Genomic DNA, 21,910 nt, shown 5'->3' with positions numbered 1-21,910 from the left:
TTCAGTCACACACCGGAGTATTGGCAGTTAACATAATCTCTGCTGTTAGAAAATGTATTTACCTCACAGTTGCTTAATCTTCTTTCAGAATCAGAAATGTTAAAAAAGAACATAATGGAAAGCATGAAAAAATAGGAGCATTGCGAGGTAAAGGAAAAACTTCATTGTTTTGATGATGTTTTTAATTAAAATTGTTTTTGTTTTCTGAAAATACAAAAGTCGTAGGGGAAAATTAGAGAATGAATATAGATGAAAAGAAAAAAAAGCATACCTCTGTTACAGATAGTCACCAATAATATATTATCTTTTTCTATGTATGTATAAAATATTTTTTAAAAATAAGATTTTATTGTTTCTCCTGGTTTATAATCTTTAACCTGAATTTGTCAAACTGAGTTTGGAGTATCACTGGAATTGTTTTTACTTTCATAGAACTTTTCATTATCTGTTTGGGGTTGTGGTTTGCCTTCTTATTTGTTCTCTGACAATATAATTCCATGTTTTCTTTCTTTGAGAATCTCTTAAAATGTCTGGGGTGCTAATAGAACTCTTTGTTGTTTTCCAGTGGAGTTAGTCAAATGTTAAAGAAAAGATTATCAATTTCTAAGCACACACATATAAAAATGCCTGTGACATGTCCTGGATCCCAACAGACCTCTCTAGAGACCACGCCCACCGTTTTGTGACAACATAACAATGACCGATGGTGGATGGGGCGGGGGCAACTTTATCATCCTCTCCTTAACCCATCCTCCTTCCCTCTTAATGGAATAAACTCATCTTGGCCTCTGTACCTAGCATTTCTGTCTCCAGCTCTGGGAGCCTCGAGGAGATTATTTCTTAAATCACACTGCTTTCTTTTGCCTAGCAAGCAAATATTCTGTTACTCTCTTTTAATCCCTGTAGCTTTTGCTCAATTATTTAATATTAAATATACATATTTTTTGACATTCGAATGATTTGGGGCAGGAAGGAGGGTAGAAATTTATATTCCCAGTCTTGATTCAATTTCTCCAGATAACTAGATGCTTTATCTTCATAAATAGACTCAAATATATAGTTTTATAGAGGACATAGTAGAATACCAATAAAACAAAATGTTGAGTTACATTTTACTCTTCCAAGTGTTTGAAAGTAAGTTTAATCTGAATATAGTCCAAAGTCTGATGTTCACATTTTATTCTAAACAGGCATATTTCTTGACATATATGAAGGACAAATCACTGCAATACTTGGACATAGTGGAGCTGGCAAATCAACACTGCTGAACATTCTTAGTGGGTTGTCTGTTTCCACGGAAGGTAAGAAAATAATTTTGCAAAGCTAGTTGGCTGATAAAGCAGGTTCCTCTCTCTGATTATGTAGAAGAAAACTGTTTCTCTAAAGCAGGCTTTATACACAATTGAGTAATTTAGAGCAGGAAATATATATTTTATATTTCTATAAATTCATGAGAAGGCTTGTATTTCATTCCACTATTATTGGTCATTCCATGTAGACTTTTGCTGTGGACACTGGTATTTATGTTAAGAATAATCAACATGGATGGATCTTGAGAGTATAATGCTAACTAAGCGAAATAGACAGAAAAAGCAGAGAACCATATGATTTCACTGATATGTGGTATATAAACCAAAAACAACAAAAGAACACGGCAAACAAATAAGAAACAAAAACTCATAGACACAGACAATAGTTTAGTGGTTACCAGGGGGTAAGGGGGTGGGAGATGAGGGTAAGGGGGATCAAATATATGGTGATGGAAGGAGAACTGACTCTGGGTGGTGAACGCACAATGGGATTTATAGATGATGTAATACAGAATTGTACACCTGAAATCTATGTAATTTTACTAACAATTGTCACTCCAATAAATAAAATTTTTAAAAAAGAATAATCTGAATTTCTAAATGTATTAATTATGTAGTTATAAAGTGTGAAGATTCTTCAGCATATCCCATATTGTCACTGCATAGAGTTACTACCCTGTTAAATATTCTAAAATTTCTATTTATAGGATCAGCCACTATTTATAATACCACACTCTCTGAAATAACTAACATGGAGGAAGTCAGAAAGAACATTGGATTTTGTCCACAACTCAATATTCAATTTGAATTTCTTACTGTGAGAGACAACCTCAGGCTATTTGCTAAAATAAAAGGGATTCAGCCAAAGGAAGTGGAAAAAGAGGTAGGTGAAGATACTAGAATTGATGGCTTTGCCAATAATTTACTTAATTTGTTCCCGACCATATTTTTGTTTAACTGTTACTTTACTCTTTCATAAGTAAAGCTTAATCAATGAAGTCCTAGAATAAATTTCTTCAAATTTGTTAGGGAGTTAAGACTGCTCAAAGTAAAACGTTTTGTATTAATGTAGGGTTTTTTTTTTGATAGGTGAAAAGAGTTATAATGGAATTAGACTTACAAAACATTCAAGATGTCATTGCTAAAAATTTAAGTGATGGACAGAAGAGAAAACTAACATTTGGGATTGCCATTTTAGGAGATCCTCAGGTGAGAGAAAAATTGTTTTTTGAGATTAATTTGGATTGAAGGACATAAAACTTATTAAAGTCCAAACTCTCATTACCAAACGTGAGAGAATTTGTAGTAAAGGACCATGCAAACCTATTAGGGATATGGAGGAGGATTGTATTTGAATCTAGAAGTCATATTGGATTCCATGCTACTTTCTGAAGATCCTTTCTGAAGAAGTGGAAGATGTTTTCATATATTTCCTTCTCTGTAGGTTTTGCTACTGGATGAACCAACTGCTGGATTGGATCCTTTTTCAAGGCACCAAGTTTGGAACCTCCTGAGGGAGCGTAAAACAAACCACGTGATCCTTTTTAGTACCCATTTCATAGATGAGGCTGACATCTTGGCTGGTGAGTCTTGGTGTCTTTATTCTAATTAGTTATTTAAGGCTTTAACATAAGAGATGATCTCTATGATCTGTTTTTAGTATATGTGCTGTCGAAATGAGCACTATGATCTGTTTTTAAAAGAAGAGAATCTTGTTTGCAGTCCCTTTGAGTGACTGTATTTTAGGGATGCACTTTGCCTCAGAGGAATTCTGATCTCCCAATGATTTCTGAGAAAATGTTTTGCGTGTCTTCTAGTCTGTAACTTTTTTGACTGTCTACATTAATCACAAGTATATATTTTTTTGAATTTTACCTTTCATGTATAGTTTTTTTGTTGGATAGAAAAAAACTGTTAGCTGGGAGAAAACTCTTTTTTAAATTTACCACCGTTTGTTGCCTTTTTAGGATCATCTTTGTTCACTGAGTGAGGTGTTGGGTATGCAGATGCAAGATTAGAGAATTAGAGATAGAACAAATGTTTTTTCCTAGAAAATAGTGGCAGGAGGGGAGGCTATCAGTAAACCTGTGTGAAGGAAGAATCTGGGAAAAATTAAATCAGAAAGGGACTCAGTGGAAAGAAGAGAAATTTTTACTGTCTGATGTGCAATATAACACTATTCTAAGTTTCCTCCAGGAAATGTAAGGTAATATATACTCTACCTCTTGTGTCAGCTATCTTCTGCCTCAGAAATGCTATGTAATAAACCATCCCCAAACTCAGTGCCTTAAATCCATCAGCATTGCTTTAGTGCATGAGTTGGAGAGTTGGCAGTTTAGGGTGGTTCACCTAAAGAGAGTTCCAGGTATTCGACTGGGTTTCACTTATACATCAGGTGGTTGAGTAGCTGCTGGCTAGGGTGCTTTAGGTGACTCAGCCCTATTCTAGGTGCATTTTGTTTTCCCAGACATTCTCATGGCAGTGACTGAGGTTCAAGAGAGCAAATCCCAGTGCATAAGCCCATTTCAAACCTTTGTTTGCCAGTGTCCGCTAGCATTGCATTGGCCAAAACAATTCACATGGTGGAGGTTGTTATCAAGGGTTGGAGCAGGTCACTTCGCCCATGGTGAGAGAACACTGCAAAGTTACATAGCAAAGTATGTGGACAAAGGAGAGTTGAGAATTGAGCCATCCTTGCAGTATTTTATGCCACTGGATCAGCTGTGAGGGATGCAGTGAATTTCTGAGACCTGCCCCAAGGTAGGCATGGGAGTGAGAATTGATCCTGCATACAGGAGCTCAATTGTATCATGATTGCATTCATACTGAAAAATTCATTCAGTGTTTTGGTCTCCAGAGTAGAGAATAAACCATATAAGGAATTCACTTAATTCACTCTTTCTTTTTTTTCTCCTCAGATAGGAAAGTGTTTCTGTCTAATGGGAAGTTGAAATGTGCAGGATCATCTCTGTTTCTGAAGCGAAAATGGGGTCTTGGATATCATTTAAGGTAATGTATTCTGGGAGTAGCTGTTTTTAATATGAGTGTGTCAATAAGAAGGATGACATTTCATGTAATCCTTTAGAGATATTTAAAAAGTCAACTTAATATTGGGTGGAAATTGATTTACAATAAACAGTACAAAATATCTCCATCACTAACATTTTCCTTGTTGGTTATCTCTTGGTTTTAAGCGTGTTACTTTCTAAAAAGCATACACATCTTTCAATATAATGTTTTTTGGCCAGTATTTATATAGGAAAAATTTATGTTCCCAAAAAGAAGTTGATCATTTTTAACAAACCTTTATGCTCTAAAAGTCTGAAATTGTATTCCAAATATGCTTCACATGTCAGAATCCACTTCAATGTTAGAATATCACATGGGATGTTTTAGAAAGCATGACAAATGAGTTGTTGGCATTAAGAGAGGCCATTTGCTGCATAGAAAGCAAGTGCTTATTAAAAATCTTACTAATTTTTCAGTGATCCAGAAGTAATATTCCATGCACTTTACATCCAATCATGATTATACATGCGTGTGTGTGTGTGTGTGTGTGTGAGTGTGTGTGTATGTGTGTGTACTGAAATTTCAACTCGCTTTAATTCCATTTTAGGAAGTTTGCTGGGGGTTTGAGGTTGACATGTAATGCACTTTATTTTTTCCCATTTAAAATAATGCAAAATAGGCTACCAACTAGCACTTTGAAGTGGAATATCTGATTTGTGGGAAGTGATTACTGAAGTTAGCAGGATATGCTTGAAATATATACAAATTATTTAATCAAAAGCTGTTTTTTCATGAGCAGTTGTGTTGGAGAAGAATTCAAAGGCTTATGCTTCTTTTGAAACATTAGTTTACACAGGAATGAAATGTGTAAGCCAGAGAAAGTCACATCCCTCATTAGACAGCACATCCCTGATGCCAAGTTAAGAGCAGAAACTGAAGAAAAACTTGTGTATAGTTTGCCCTTGGAAAGAACAAACAGATTTTCAGGTAACTTACTGTGTGACCACATAGAATATAGCTACGTTTCCAAGATTGTGCTGATTGTGTTTTCTATCAGTGAGGTTTAAAGCTTGTAGACATGAAAATATTTATTCATAAGTATGGTGCCTCCTATTTCCACCATGATGGAGAGTGTTAACAGATACATGGTTTGAATGCAAGAAAAACCAAAATTTCCACAAGTGTATTTCACTAAGAAATCCAGATTTGCTTAGCTTTAAATGAAGCTTTGAAATAATCTCTTTCCTGAAATAGCAGAAACTTAGCTTATGTTAGAGATACAGATTAAATAAGACCTTATTTTTGAAACACTTGTAAGCAATTTAATAGGGTCATTGCAAATTATAATTTAATTATAAATGTAATATGCTCAGTATAGAAAAGTTAGAAAATATGGAAAAGAAAATATATAGTTCACCCGTGCCTAACGAATTTTTAAACAGACATACAGATCCATAGTTATACATTCACACACTTGGTCTTAGTGATACAAGTAATTTTAAAGCTTACGATTTTAGATTTAGATTTATCTATTTAGATTTTATCTATTTAGATTTCAGATTTATCTATTCTGACTAATTTTTAGGAATTAGTATTTTAGTGTACTCATTACCAATTTTAATTGTATCACTTTATTACTATCTACTTTTTAGATCTCTACAATGACCTTGATAAATGTTCTAACCAGGGCATAATGAATTATGATGTTTCCATGACAACTCTGAATGAAGTATTTTTGAATCTAGAAGGCAAATCAGCAGTTGATGGACCAGGTATAAAAATGTGTGTCTAGCAGAAAATTAAGAAAATGAAAAAGAAAATGACCATGTATTAATTCATATTTGCAGATTTTTATGTGGGATTATGCCTAGAATGTGTATCACATATAAAATAAGACTGTCCATTTTTAAAAACATAGTTGTTTTATATCTACATAATCAGGCTCAGTGCTAGGGAAATTACTTTGTGACATCTGTCTGCCTCTCATTTTAGTGACAGCCACGTCCCTTTGCAATGGCCACTTGTCCTTTATCATCAGTTAGCTCGCTGTGAATGTCATGAATTCTGGCTTTGTCTCTTAATTGCCATTCCCTATAAAAATGTACTCTTATTTAGCTAGTGAACTAATTCTAATTAATGTATTAATAACAGACGATTAAATAAGATGGTATCTTCCCTTAGTTTACTTTGTAATAAGGAGAAGAATTTATGAGCGTACTGTGTGCCAGCCATTGCACTCAGCTGTTGGATTATATTGTTCTTAGTTCCATAATAACTTCATGATGCAGGTGAGAAAACTGAGATTGAGAGAAGTCGAGCAATTAGCCAAGCCACGCAGCTATAATGTGTGGTATATGTGGGATTTGAACAGGAGGTTTTCTGTGGACTTCTGTCACTTAAACACCACAGTGTCTTGAAATGGTCACTGGAATGTCCATCAGCAGCGATGAACCAATCCTGTGAAGGAGAGTCCAGATGACAGAGAATCTCAGCTTTTAGAAGTTCAACTATATAAATTTATCCCTGTGCTTTTGCATAAAACTCTCTCTGCAAAAACCCCTTGGTGAAGAGCTGCTGCTGTTGGTATGAAAGAATAAATATTTTCCAAGAGGCCTAAACCATGCTCAAAAATCAATTTACTCATTAAATTGGATCCATTACATTTGAAGGAAAGATTTTGAATGTAAAACTTACAGATATCAGTAGCTTCACTTGTCAGAAGTGTTGTTTCAAATATTCTAATATAATTTTCAGAATTTCTAAAGAGAAAGTAAATAACATAGCTTATTATAATGGTTTGTTACATGGTTATAGATTTGGGCATTCAGAAACAGGAGAAAATTGATGTGACGAGAGATACTGGAATTGAGTCCGAAATGCAGCAGGCTCTTTGTTCTCTTCCTGGATTGAAAATGGTTGTCAGTAATGGAACTCTCTGGAGACGGCAGGTCTGTGCAATGGCAAGGCTTCGCTTCTTAAAGTTAAGGCGCGAAAGGAACATACTTTTGTCCATGTAAGTATCAGACTACTATAAATCTCTTTAGTCAATATATGTAAAAAAGTTTCAAATATGAAAAAAAGAAGTCTGTTAATTTCTTCATTCATTTAATTTTTTTTTTTGAGCGCTTATGGTACTATCCTACTGTAGTGAACACAACCGACAAGGCCTTTAGGTTTACTATCTGTAGAGGAGAAAAATACCAATTAAATAATCACCCATTAGATATGTTAATCATTCATTATATCTCAAATCTTGATTGAAACCTGTTATGTGCTAGGCATTGTTCTAGATACTTTGGTTATGTTAGTGAGCATAAAAACGTCACAGATCCATGCCCCTGTGGTAGTACCTCTGGTTAGGGGGAAAAGATAAAAAATAATAAATATAAAAACAGAATTATGTAGTTGGTTATACAAAATAGCATAGAGTTAGGGATTGGAGAGAGCTGGTGGGATTTGGGTTCGTCACAGTTCTGAACGGGGTGGTCAGTGCTGGCCTCACTGAAATGATCACATTTGAGCCAAGATTGGAAAACATGAAGAGATAAAGAAGTAAGGGGAGAAGAACAGTCCAGAGCAGAAATCATCTGTTGTTTGGCCAAATCTTCCTACTTGGCAAAAGGAAGTCATTAAGGTTTTATGAAGAGAAGGTCAAAAGTGGACAACTGTTTTGAGGTGCTTGCTCATGGAGGGAAGTAGAAAGATAGAAGAGTAGCTGAAGGGAGATTGAAGTCAGGAGGAAATTTCATGTATTTTTTTTTTTTTTTAACGAAGGGGAAGTATTAGAATATGTTTCAGTGATGATGGGAATAAGACAGTAGAGTGAAAATCATTGAAGTTGAGCTGAGAAAGATGTCAGGGAGGGTGACAAGGGACTGGATCCAGAGCAGTTTTGAAAAGGACTGGCGTTTGACAGGAGTGAAGATGTCATCGATTACAATGGAAGGAAAGAATGAGAGGAGGATTGGCATCTGTAGGTATTTTTTCTTTTGGTGGTAGTAACACCAGGGGGAGTTTCTATCTAATGACAATTTTTTTTTTTTCCTCTACGAAATGTGAGGTCGAGAGTGAGGGAGGAGGAGGCAGAGCCTGAAGTCTGATGAGAAAGTAGTCATTGCAAAGAGTGGATTCACAAACTTATTAGAGAAACAGAAAGGTTGCTTGGAGGTGTTTCACTTGTAGTTTGAGTCAGTGCAATGAGTTATAGCATCTGACAGTAGGGTATTATATATTGCATCTAGCTTCATGAAAATTAAAATGTATGTATTTTAACAGCTGATGGATGCTATTGAAAGTTTTACTTGAAATTGTGCACATTGCAAGCTTGAGGCCATAGTGTGAAATAGGGCCTCTTTCACTTTAAAATGACCTGTCCAGGCTGTTTGAGGCTCCTGTTATGTCGTAAAACCTCTTCCCACGTTGTCCTTTCCAACCAGCAAGCCCACAGAGGAACCCCCTGGAGCTTACCTTCTCTCTCGATTTTCTGTTACTCTTGGACACCTTGCACTATGTTAGGAATTTTGCAAAACTTTGAGCCCATTTTCAGATTAATCTAACATTGTTTCATTATATGTAATCGTGTTGTATGTTGAATTTCCATGGTTGCCATTTATATGGCATGCTTGTGACTTAAATCTGAAGGAAAATATTTTAGACTCATGTTTTAATTTTATTTTATTTAGGTTACTGATACTTGGAGTTGCTTGTATCCCTGCTATTTGTCACTATGTAATGTATATGATATTTTATCAAAGTTATCGTTGGGAGCTTCCATCCAGTATGTATTTCCTTTCTCTGAAACAACTCCCACAAACTCCTCTTAGCAGTCTGTTGATCATCAATAATACAGGTGAGAAATAGGCCTGACTTTTAGTCTTATTTTTTTTATCATTAAAGACCGTTAAAAAGCACAAACCTGAAAGACAGACCTGTATTAAAACAACTTGAAACAACTTGAAGGGAAATGGAGAAAAAGTATATGTCCAGTTTTCCTTATTTTCAAATTAAGGAAACTGGTAGGCTCATTTTCAAATTTTAAAATAATGGACATAATGGAAAATATCAACTTTATTTAATTTCATAAAGATATTTTGAATGGGTCACTAGTACTGTAAACATCATTGCAAGGTAGCGAGAGTTAGGTTACATAATGAGTAGGACTGATTTGTGTCACTAGAACAAGCCTAGGTCATGAGATATGTATTTTGTACGTACTGTTTTATAATTACAAACGTTACGGGGTTTGGGAAAAGTTTACAAGTCACTTATATAAAGTTTTATTTTTGTGACAATTGTAAATATAACTCTCAGGCATTAACTCTTTTTACTTTATGAGATTTACCAGATAAATTAACATTTTCTGAAAAGAGTCCCTTACACTGAAGATGGTAGACTGGATTCTGATGTCCCAGCATCAGAATGAATTTCATTATATTCTTTAAGAGAGAGGGTCTTTATCATGTTATTTTGTGTATTCCTTAACATGAGAGGAAACCATTCTTATTTTAAAGCTTTGATGTTAATTTTTGTTGTTGTTGCTATTTGCTTTTATGCTGTCTTCTTTCATTGACTACATTAGGATCAAATATTGAAGACCTTGTATACTCACTGAAGTGTCAGGATATAGCTTTGGAAATAGATGACTTTAGAAATAGAAATGGCACAGATGATCCTTCCTACAATGGCGCTATCATAGTGTCTGGCGACCGGAAGGTATGTTTGCCTTCGTGTACTGTTCTATCATGAATGAGTTTTTGCCACATTCCAAAACTTTAGAAATAAAGAAAAGCAACTCAACTATTCTATATCAGCATACGTTAAAATGTCACATTGGTCCTTTTTTGAGTAAGGCATGAAATTCTAATCCTTTAAAGGGCACATTTACATCTTCAGTAATTTCTTAAGGAGGTCGTTTTTATTAGTAATTTTGTTTGTTATAAAAGCAACACATGTGGGCCAGCCCAGTGACTCAGGTGGTTGGAGCACTGTCCTCCCAACGCCACTGAGGTCCTCAGATCAATTTCCCCATGGGCCAGTGAGCTGTGCCCTCTACAGCTAAGACTGTGAACAACAGCTCTCCCTGGAGCTGGGCTGCCTGAGCAGCCGGAGGTCGGTGTGGGCTGCTGTGGGCTACCATGTGCTGCCAGGAGTGGCCAGTGGCCAGTGTGAGTGGCCAGCAGCCGGTGAGAGCTGCCGTGAGCTGCTGTGAATGGCCGACCAGTGACTAACTGCCTCAGCTGGGGGGGAGCGCAAGGCTCATAACACCAGCATGGGCCAGGGAGCTGTGTCCTACACAACTAGACTGAGAAACAACGGCTTGAACTGGAGTTGGGGAGCTGAGGGGAGAAGGTGGAAGAAAGGGGAAAAACATAAAAAAATAAAAGTAACACATGTTTTGTGACAACTGGATGGACCTTGAGGCATTATGTTAAATGAACTAAACCAGACAGAGAAGACTAATACTGCATGGTACGACTTATATAAGGAATCAGAAAATATAAAAATAGAACTCATAGAAACAGAGTAGAAAAGTGGTTGCCAGGGGGTCGGGGAAAAAGGGAGAGGTTGGTAAAAAAGTACAAACTTTCAGCGATAAGATGAATAAGGTCTGAGGACCTAATGTACAATATGGTGACTACAGTTGATAACATTTATTGTATAACTGAAATTTGCTCAGAGAGCAGAACTTACATGTTCTCGTAGATAGACACATGTGAGGTGATGGATGTGTTAATGAATTAGATGGGAGGAATCCTTTCACAGTGTATATAGACGTGTACTTTAAATGTCTTTCAGTTTTATTTGTCAGTTATACCTCAATAAAGCTGGAAAAAGCAATGCATATTTAGTGGAGAAACTCAAGCTATTGCTAGTCTATAATATAGAAGGTAAAATTTTCTCCATAATTTCATTCCTTTATTTTCTCATGTAGTTTTGTTAATAGTTTGGTAAATGTCTTCTTCACTCTTTTTCCTTTATGAAAACACAATTCACTATCTATAGAATGATCTCATTTGGAAATATATTTTTGAATTTGGAATTGAATTGGAGGAGTCCTGCAACTTTCTCTGTCACATAAAATCTAAATCTCTGGCATCTTTCCATGTTAGTGAATGTTAATCTGTTTCATTAACAGAGCAAGTCACTTGAATTACAAAACTAATGAATTCTTATGTCAATTCAAAAAGGCAGAAGTGTCAAGGACAAATTAATACTCGTAATATGTAAACTACGAGTATACAAAAATATATTTACTCTAAGAATTTAGAACTTACATTTGTGTGCTTTTTTTTTTATTTTTTAAGGATTACAGATTTTCAGTTGTATGTAATACCAAGAGACTGAATTGTTTTCCTGTTCTTATGGGAATTGTTAGCAATGCTCTTCTTGGACTTTTTAACTGTACAGAGCTTATTAAGACGGAAAGAAGCTCATTTCCTTTGGTAAGTGTAATACTGACTTACGTGAGGCAATATAGCAGAGGGATAAGGGGTGAGGGCTCTAGAGCCTACCACTTGAGTTTGAATCCTGCTTTTGCTACTTATTAACAGGTTTCTTAGCCACTCTTTGCCTCACTGCCTCATCTATAAAATGAGAAATACAGTAGTATCTGTGTGATTATCATGAGAATTAAGTGAGTTTTCTAAGTGCCTAGAACAGAGCCTGACATACACATTTTTCATTCATTCTACAAATACTTCTTGAGTATCTGCCATGCCTTGGTATTTCTAGGTGCTGGGGATACAGCATAAACAGAATAGACAAAAATCCCACCCGGTGGGGCTTACATTCTTGTAAGGGGGAGAGTAAGCATTCAGTACATGTTTGCTGTTACTTATTCTGAAAGATCACGAATTTTTAAAGTAATTTCATGTTTAGTCTCATTAAATTTTTTAAATTAAAAATTTTAATGGAAAAAATTGAAGTAGATAATAAAATTCCTTACCTTTGTCTGTACCTTACCATTTTCTATTCTTTCTGCTGATCTATTTTTCTATTACAGAATTAATGTTTTATCACTGGCTTCACCATTCTAATCTAAAATCTTGTCTGCTCAAAAGTTACACCCAGCTCCCCAAGGCATAGACCATTAAAAGAGCCAAGATTCAAAAGGACACTGAAAAACTTTAAATGATAGATGAGAAAAACAACTGTTAAAGAATCATAATTTTGACTTTGTGTGGCTCACTGTCTAGAGTAGTTCTTCACATTTACTGGGTACTCACTTCTTATTTGCTGAAATCAGTGGATGAATGAATTTGCTTGGAAACCTACAACACTAGAGAAACCTCAAACCCAAATCCTTAATCTTGTCAGATTTTCCTGGGAGGTTTTGCTGAGTATGTCATATACATTGGTGAAAGCAAGTTTTCTCTATCATTTTAAGTTCTGCATTGTACTTTTGGGTCTTGCCTTTTTTATGTTTTATAGCTTGTGGATTGCAATGCAATGTTTGATCGTATATAATTTTAATGCCCATTTCTCAGCCTTTGAATAATTGCTGACAGGTATGTTTGATCATGATCGATGAAACAAGCAGAAATTATGGAAATTGGGTATTGGGTAGACGTTTGTAAGTATACGCACAGTAGTTGTGTAGAATAAAATTTTACTAGAAAATTTCACGATAAGAAATTAGTGTAATGCCACTCTAGTTATTTTGTGTATGAAATAGGTCAATTTCTACACTCCTTTCTTTTAGTCTATTGTTATAGCAGTAATAAATCACCCTGTCTGGAAAACAACTTAGATTTATAGTAAGACCCCTCCATGCCTTAAAGATTGTTTAATTTAAACATTTTTAGAAGTCAAGAAATTATTTATGCAGGAAAGATTTGCTCTCCAATTATGTCTTGTATGTAGGAACAAGAACATAAGAAGAGCTTCAAGACAATTACAATTAGAGTTTTGCAATTAGTATTAGAGGCTGTTGTTTATAATTCATCCTCTCAGAAATAGGAAATGGGAACAAATGACAACTTTGCTCAGTGCTTCAGACACTCTTAAGTATAGCTCTGAAGACAATCTGTCATCATTTAACAATTACTAGATATGGAAGAGAAACTGCTCATACCTTTAAATATATGTATAGAAATTTAGATTTTGAATTTCTTTTGATATCATATAGTTCCTGGGAATGGACCTTGCTATTAAGGGTAACAAAACATGTTTACTTTTCTCTCTGCTTCTTAAATGAGGTATATGCTTCCATTTTGAGTTCTTCACTGTTTCCCCCCTTCCCTAAAAGCTTATAAATATGTTTGATTGTATGGTTTGTGACACTTTCAATAGCTTACAGATGTGTTTTGGACTTCCAGAATGACTGGATACGACAGAGTGGTTTTTTTGGTGTGCCCTTTCTTCTGTTGTTCATTTCAAACTGCATTTCTCCTTACCTCAGCATGAGCAGCATCAGCGATTACAAAGTAAGAGGAAGAAGGAGATGGACAGGGAGAAAGAGAGGGCGAGGGAGAAGGAAAGTGAGAATGAAAGAGGAGATATGGAGGTTGGGGGCGGGGGTGGGAGAGAATGAATGAATGATTTTATTTGACTTGAGTAATTCGAATTTCATTGTTTTACACACACAGTAATGCCTGTCAAGAAAAATGTGTTTACACATAAATTATGTTATTTATTCTCATTAAAGAGTCTGGCAAATGCTTTATGATGATGTCAAAGAGGTCAGAAAGTTCACTGCTCAACACAATAAAATTGCCCCCGCTTTAAAGGAAATCATATAAAATAATTTCAGAGATGAAAATTGGGTACTTTTTGATTGCATATATTTATTTCACAATTCCAAAGGGAGTCTGTATTTTTAAAGTGTAACATGAAATTAAGATATTTGCAAACTTTTAACTAGGTTTTCATAAATTGGGTTTCAAAATTTTATGATAATAGTCATTTTTATTTATCTCTACCAAAGGGTAAATCAGCTTTCCAAATAGGTCAGACTTCTCTGTTGCACCAAAGGCTGTACATTCCCATATCGGATGTCAGATACTTAGGAGGACGCTACTTTCTGGTCCTAGAGATACTGTTTTCTTTGGGATAGTATTAGTGTCTTAGTTGTCCTGAGGACTGCTTCTTAAACCCTGGGCTATAAATTTACTGAAGCGCAGGTTTACTATATAAATAACACAAATAAAACTAGCTGCCAAACAACATACTATTTCAAAAATGTATTAAAAATGAACATTTTCACACAAAAAATATGTTTTCTATGTAAGATTTCAACCCCTCCTGTGTCTCTTCTATGTCTTTATCAGCAAAAAGTTCAGTCTCAGTTATGGATTTCGGGCCTCTGTCCTTCAGCGTACTGGTGCGGGCAGGCTCTGGTGGACATCCCCTTATACTCCATGATTCTTCTTTCAATATATTTAATTTACTACTTCTTCTGTTTGGAACTCAGATTTTCATTCGTATGTGTATTTTCTCTGGTAAGTGATATTTTTCTCCCAAGTTAAATATAATAATAGAATCAAACAAAAATTCATTTTTATTAACATTTTGTCATTAACAAAAGGCATATGTAAGAAAATTGCCTTAGACAGCAATATAATCTGATTCTGCCCCTTCCCCCATCCCACACATGACCTGCCACCTCTAATCTTGCTTTTATTCTTTTTAAAGGTAGTTTGCATAGTTGGTTGTGCAGCTTCTCTTACATTCCTCACATACGTGATTTCATTCATCTTTCGCAAGAGGAGAAAAAATAATGGCTTTTGGTCTCTTAGTTTTTTTATTGTGAGTATCTACATATATACATATGAACATTTATATTAAAGTTTCTTAAAGTTTTTTTTTTTAAATGCAAAATTAAGTATAAATACTTTACTTAGAAGAAAATGGAGTCACTTCTTTTGTACTTCCGTTATTGGACCAAGTTCATAGTTTCAGGTATTTTTTGTTCCTTTTCTTTCTCCTATTTTCCACTGTTCTTTGATGACGTTGCTCTTTTACACGGCTGTCTCTCTGGAAAGAAACAAAATATCTGTAGAAATCTTGGTGTGTCACAGCTGAAAGATTAGATCATTTGAGACAGTTCCTCATTTTACAGAGCTGGAAAAACTTAAAAGAATCAGATTTGAACCTTTCAACTCAGTGAAGTTTTCCTCCTGAATAGTTCTCCTATTTAAAAAGAGAGCATGATAGGTGACCAAGTTGACTAATAACATAATAAAGCAAATAAACATGGAAAAGTTTTAATAAAAAAATTAATTTATTACTTTAGGTCATACTCTGTTGTATCTTTTTCCCTATGCTTTTTTGTCATCTTGGGCAGATACCATAGCTTTCTGACCATTTCAGACATTAAAATAGTTTCATTTTGTTAATTAAGATGCACTTTAAGAACTAAAAATATAAGGCTAGTCAAATCCAAATCATAACCTTCATCTCATAAGCAGTGTATTAATAAATCTCTTCCCACAACCCCATTTCAAGCATGCCCTTAGTTTGGCGACTAGTAGTGAGAAAGAGAGCAAGAGTCCCTTTCTCCTTTATATTGTGGGATTAGGGTAAAGGGACCAGGTCTTACTTCTCCAGGGCGATTCTATTTACCTTGGCTGGTGTTTGTAGGTAATAGCCAAAGGTTGGAATTAGTATAGACAGAGTGTCAGATACAACCAATTGGAGAACTCAATATACCAGCAGAAATCCTATAGGCTATTAAAGTGTTTCTTAGCCTCTAAGTCTCATCCCTGTGATACCTAATCGTGTTATTCCTTGGGTCAATTTTATAGGTGGTTTTGCTACAATGGTCCAAATATGTTATAACAAGGTAATGCCTCCTTAACAATTGGAATTAGTCCTTGATCTATTTGATTTTTTTTCCCCTCATGCATCTACACGTAAAGGTAGATTTGTTACAATAGTTTCATTCTATAATTTAATCAAATTTGCTTTTTATGTTTTGAGATTATTTTATTGGGTGTGTTCAAGTCTGAAATCATTATGTTGTGATGCTATTTATTCTAATAATGGTTTTTTGGTCATAAAGTCAAAAGTACCATATTAATATGAGTACACTAGATTACTTTTGTTTAGTATTTATTTAAACAAGAAAAAATATTTAAAAGAAATCATTTTTACCATGTGTTTACTTTCAACCTGTCAGTGTCTTTATTCTTGAATATGTCCTGTAAACTGAATATAGTTGGATTTTATTTGTTGTTGTTTATAATTTCAGTCTCACGATCTCTGCTTTTAATTAAATGAGTTTATTCTGAATGTTAATATACTTGAACTTGTTTATTTCCTTTTACTTTGTGCTTTATGTGATTTCCCCTCTTTCTTGCCCTTGTAATTTTGTTTGATTGAATTTGTTTTATTCCATATTTATCCTCTTCTGATTTGGAAGTCAAAAACCATATTTTATTACTTTGGTGGTTACTCTTTGTATTAGTTTGCTGGGGCTGCGATAATAAAGTACCACACATTGGGTGGGTTAAACAACACAAATTTATTTTCTCGCAGTTCTGGAGATAGAAGCCTAGATCAAGGCATCTGCAGAGGTGCTTCTTCTGAGGCTTTTGTCCTGGGCTTGTAGCTGGACATCATCTCCCAGTGTCTTCACATGGTTGTTTGTGTATGTATCTGTGTTTAAATTTCCTCTGCTTATAAGGACAGTAGTCATACTGGGTTAGGACCCACCCCAGTGACCTTTTTGCTTTCTGGACTCTACTGAGATGATATTACAAGTAACTATTCTCAATCTCTTCTCCACGTCTCTTAACATTTCATCAAAATCTTTCATGTCCTTGTCCTTGCTGCATTCTGGGAAATGCGTCAGCCTTTTCTTCCAATTCACTTGTTATTTTTTTTTTAAATTAAGCTGTATATAAATTATCTTTAATCTTTGACTGATTTTTGAAATTTCAATTTTGTTTTCCAAAACTCTATTTGGTTCTATTTAAAATATGCACAGTTGTTTCTCACAGTCTTTTTTTACTTGCTTGTGTTTTTCATTCCACATTTGATTTCCTTATACATTTAATTGAAAATAATTTGTATTTGTTATTTGACAATTCTAATATCTAAAGTCTTCAGATACTCCTGATTCACACTTACTGTGGCATGTTGCCTTGGATGTCTGATAATTTTTTTATTAGTTGTTCCTATTTGGTTGGCCATTAAGTATGGAATTCCCAAGGCCCTAAATTGGGGATGTTTTCATCCCCAAAGAATTTTCAGTTACTTTTGTAAGAAGTATAGTATAAAATCAACTTGGATTGCATAAGCCATTTTTAAAGTATTATGCCCTAATAGAGGATTTGCAAGGAACACCCATAAAGAAGGTTTTATTTTGTTTCCCTGAAGGTATTTGCAGGGAAGGACAATAAGGAGAGCCTAAGTCTTAGCCTCCTTATCCCTGTGCTGGAATAGACATTTGTTTCCACGTTGATCAGATTTAGTGTTTACTTGTCCAAGTAATGGACCAGTAGTTCAGCAGTCCAAGTCAGGTTTTGGGCTTTGTATTTGTCCTTGAAGAATTCCTCACTTTTTCCCCCACGAGACTAGCAGTGCATTTAAAGGACATTTGTTAACTTCCCCAAATTTAATTGTATGGTGTGGATAAGGTCCATTAGGGTATCTATTCTTCCATATTTCTACATATAGAAGTCCACAACTGACTTGTAACACTGCAGTTTTATAAAGTAGTGAATGTAGACTCTAGTTTCTAGCAGATGAAAGAGTAAATATAGAATGGGGAAATGGAAACAAGGAAGTATTTTACTATTCCTTAAAATGTATTGTTGCTATTGTTGCTTGCTAGAAGGAAGAGTTAATGGAAGGATTATTTTTATTTTTCTGATGGGTGAGACAAGATAAATGGGTTAAATCATACAGTAAGATAATCGGGAATAAGAAGAAGGAAGTAGGGTGGTCAAAGATACGTTCTTTCATTGCATTGTTAGATTTAGAAACTTTGACTTCAGTTTTCTATAGGAGTAAAGATATTTGGCTACATATTTTGTTTATGCAGTGCCTTTAATAATTATAAATGCCATGGGCAGTAAATCTTCAAGGAGAATCTAATACAGGGTTATAAAATACGCTGATAAACCCTCCGATTATTTCAATTTATATTGTTTTTTTCCTTCAGAAAATGTTTCTTGTGCTTGAGGAGGAAATGTTATTGATATGCTTTCTCAAACTGTTACCTGTTTCATATGTGGAAGTTTTTTGTGTCCAACACATTGTACATTGACTTGATGTATGGACAGTTGACTCATGCAATATCTTCTTGTAAAAGTATAGTGTTTAAGAGTTTGTGCTCTAGAGTAGACAACCCCAGGTTTGAATCCTTTTATTGTTGCTGGTTTATCCATTCCAGGAGGTAGAAAATCTTTTAGATATTTATGTCAGACCTCATTGTAATCCTCTGTTTCAGTTGTAATGACAGTTGGATGAGTCCTAAAGAAGAAATCCTAACAATATTGCTGTATGTGAGGTAGAAATTGAAAATGAGAATATCTCCTAGGAAAACAGATTATACATAGAAAATATCACAAAATATTAAATATGACTGAGAAAATTATAATGCCTCAATTTTTTTCTCTCTAGATCTTAATATTCCTGCACATCATCCTGCTAACAACTTTTTATAGACCCTATAGTGCAATTTTATGTGTGATTTTAATACCTTCCTTTACTTCAATTGGATTTTTCGTGTTTATGGTACAGGTAAGCAATACTAACTACTAGGCCTTGACCATGCATCCCATAAATAAAATCTTTATCCAGTTTTGGAACAGATTCATTTTGTACATTTAAAAAATTATTTAATGTTTATGAATTCTGAAAATAAGATTTTAAAACTGTATAAAGTTGAAAGTTGTCAAATTCACTAAGACCAGTATTCATACCCATACAGAAGCAGGTAAATCCATTTAGAAATGAAGCAGGAACCCCACGTTGGTTTATAAATTCCAAGAGGGGGTTATGAGAGAGGACTAGAAATTTTCCATTGCTGTAAAAATACACTCTCTCTGGGAGAATCAGTCTTACCATGAGTTTGAAAATTCCCATTTCAATTTTGATAACAGTCTGAAATTCTTACTATGCTTAAGTATATGTTTTCCCAAAACATAGAACTGTATGGAAGATGTGACATACGGTGCTCTTGGACTGCATACCACTTAGTGTGAATAAATTGCTTTTGGAGTGTGTGATTGGTTGGTAAAGGAAGCAAAGCGTGGTGTTCCTAAGCACTTCCAGGAGAAACCCAGGACTACTGAGAATTTGGTGACAAATCTCACCTACCTCACAGTCCTATACTTTGTTACTCCCCCGAAAAAGAAACTTGTAAATCCCTAATACATAGAATTAAGAGAAAAAAAAAAAGTGTTGGAGATTGTAACCATGGAAGGATGTTAGCTCATCAGCAGACTTTAGTATCAGAAAACAAATCTTATCCCATTCATAGGACACTCCCTGGTCCCCAAGAACATCACATATAGTGGAGGCATATTTAATGTTTAAATTTTATAGTCGTAAAGCAGAGAATCTTGCATTTAACCCTTGTTTTTCTTCAACAGCTGTCCTTTATGTATATGAATAGCCCCGAAAGTCTGAGTGATGAAATAAGTACCTCTGTGAAAATCATTTTCTCGATAATCTTAATAGTAAGCAAAATTTTCTTGTTTAACATATATTGCATAGCATTCATAACCATGTGATATACTTGACCTTATTCAAAGAACGACAAATTGAAATATCCTAAAGTTACCTGCTCTTACTGTATTCTACATTCAAATATGATATTTTTTTGTGTGTTGGTAGGTAAGGGTCCTATTCCATTTCAGTCTTTAAAGGTACCCAGTTATCCCAGCATTATTTATTGAAAAGTCTGTGCTTTTCCCATTGAAACTTAGAGCTGCCTCTGTTCATTTATAAGATGCCCACATAGGCAGTGTCTGTTTCTGGGATATCTATTCTACTTTGCTTCTGCCAAGTTCTTAGGGACACTACTAGTCTGACACGGCTTTAAATCACATTCCAGGCTTGATGTGATTTAGGCCATTTAAGTGATGTGAACTTGAGCTGCAAATCTGTGCAAAGGCTGGCTTCTATTTCTACTTTTACTTCCCATGGTGAGCACCCAAGGCGACTATCTTAGAAATCTCCTGGGTGTTCTTTTCACCCTGCATTAAGGATATAACTCTTGGAGGTCCATGCTTTATTAGGGAAAAGATGGCTTATTCTATTCCTTGCTTGGGAAAAACTCTCTATACTTTCTTCTGTCTTATGCTCCTGGACATGCCATGAAAATTGAGGTTTAGAGTTGCTTTGGTGCTTAGCCTCCCTCCTGCATTCACTTAGATTTGACTTTAAGTCCTTGCTATCTTGTCAGTTTTTCTTTGCTCTAAAAAAAGTTAAATGTTTTTTTAAATCCAGGATTTTTATTTTTGTTTCGGTGGGCAGGTTGGTTTGGATAAACTTTTCCATTTGAGAAGTACTTTGTAAGATTCTTTTGGTCAAATTTATAAAAGAATGGTGTAATCTTCTATGACAAAAGTCAAATATTGCCCCCTAAGTTTGAATTCCAGAACGATGCTAATTCTAATTATCTTTGTTTGCCTTTAGCCATACCTTCAGAGTGTTGTTTTCCTTTTTGTTATAAGATGTCTGGAAGTAAAGTATGGGAAAGAAACAATGAGGAGAGATCCAGTTTTCAGGTTGGAAGAACATTAACATATGAATATGATTTTACCTATTTAATGTTTATGGCGGTACATTTAACATCCATTTATTAAGACGGATTTACTCGAACCCTTGGCTAGGCCCACTGGACAGCATTATTCTGAAAAAGAACATACAGGATTATATTGAATGCAGGGATACATAATTTCTAACTCACGAGTTTTACTAATATTAGGCAAGTTGAGTTTTTGTCCTGTGCACCTCTGTAAGCAGTAGGTAAGCACCAAAGCTTGTTTTCCTCCTGCTTTATGGCAGGTATAGGTCTTTGAGTAGAAGACACAGTAATGAACTGGTGTTCAGTATAAGAGTGTGAAGTGTTTCGTAAAAGCGAGAGAAGCCAATTATGGAAATCATTTTTGATGAAATAGGATGGTTATCTGGAGGGCAGCAGACTAAAAAGACTGGCTGATAAGTCTATATTTGAGAGAATTTAAAGGGCTAGTTGAAAGAGGGGAAAACGTTTTAAAGAGAAGCAATAGTCAAAAAGAATTTCAAGGGACTTGGCTACTGGAGGGATTATTGTTGTCGCGGGGGATCTTGCAGGTAATAAAGGAATCATTTTGTATTCTTTTAAAGCAAAGGATAATAATTTAATTCTTGAGGCTTACATTCTCTTCATGGTGCTTGTATAGCTAGAATTACATTTTTATGTTATTTTATTTTCTCTGTAGAATCTCTCCAAGAAGTAGGGAAAATCACCCAAATCCAGAAGAGCCAGAAGAAGAAGATGAAGATGTTCAAGTTGAAAGAGTGAAAACAGCAAATGCACTCACTACTCCAAACTTGGATGAGGTGAAAACAAGTGACTAGACCCTTCATTGACACACTGAGTTAGCTTGTCCTGTCGAGCTGATGAACTGTTGGTTTTTAGTTTGAAATTTTGC

General features: G+C 35.0%; 1 protein-coding gene across 1 annotated transcript in view; it reads left to right on the top strand.

Moving 5' to 3' along the window:
- Positions 1-21,910, top strand: part of ABCA10 (ATP binding cassette subfamily A member 10) — a 49,686-nt gene that overhangs the window by 20,615 nt on the left and 7,161 nt on the right. The window contains exons 11-29 of the mRNA XM_033091530.1: positions 89-147; positions 1,191-1,301; positions 2,018-2,193; positions 2,400-2,519; positions 2,755-2,893; positions 4,229-4,319; positions 5,167-5,306; positions 5,972-6,091; positions 7,134-7,332; positions 9,002-9,168; positions 9,898-10,031; positions 11,624-11,761; positions 13,637-13,744; positions 14,588-14,758; positions 14,952-15,065; positions 18,888-19,007; positions 19,862-19,948; positions 20,910-21,001; positions 21,698-21,818. Coding sequence (XP_032947421.1) covers positions 89-147; positions 1,191-1,301; positions 2,018-2,193; positions 2,400-2,519; positions 2,755-2,893; positions 4,229-4,319; positions 5,167-5,306; positions 5,972-6,091; positions 7,134-7,332; positions 9,002-9,168; positions 9,898-10,031; positions 11,624-11,761; positions 13,637-13,744; positions 14,588-14,758; positions 14,952-15,065; positions 18,888-19,007; positions 19,862-19,948; positions 20,910-21,001; positions 21,698-21,818 — 2,407 coding nt within the window. The remainder of the gene's footprint in view (positions 1-88; positions 148-1,190; positions 1,302-2,017; positions 2,194-2,399; positions 2,520-2,754; positions 2,894-4,228; positions 4,320-5,166; positions 5,307-5,971; positions 6,092-7,133; positions 7,333-9,001; positions 9,169-9,897; positions 10,032-11,623; positions 11,762-13,636; positions 13,745-14,587; positions 14,759-14,951; positions 15,066-18,887; positions 19,008-19,861; positions 19,949-20,909; positions 21,002-21,697; positions 21,819-21,910) is intronic.

The sequence above is a fragment of the Rhinolophus ferrumequinum genome, chromosome 21 (genome assembly GCF_004115265.2).
Source record: "Rhinolophus ferrumequinum isolate MPI-CBG mRhiFer1 chromosome 21, mRhiFer1_v1.p, whole genome shotgun sequence".
In the NCBI taxonomy this organism is placed as follows: Eukaryota; Metazoa; Chordata; class Mammalia; order Chiroptera; family Rhinolophidae; genus Rhinolophus; species Rhinolophus ferrumequinum.
The sequence above is the reverse complement of the archived record's forward strand: the minus strand, read 5'-3'. Positions and strand labels throughout refer to the sequence as shown.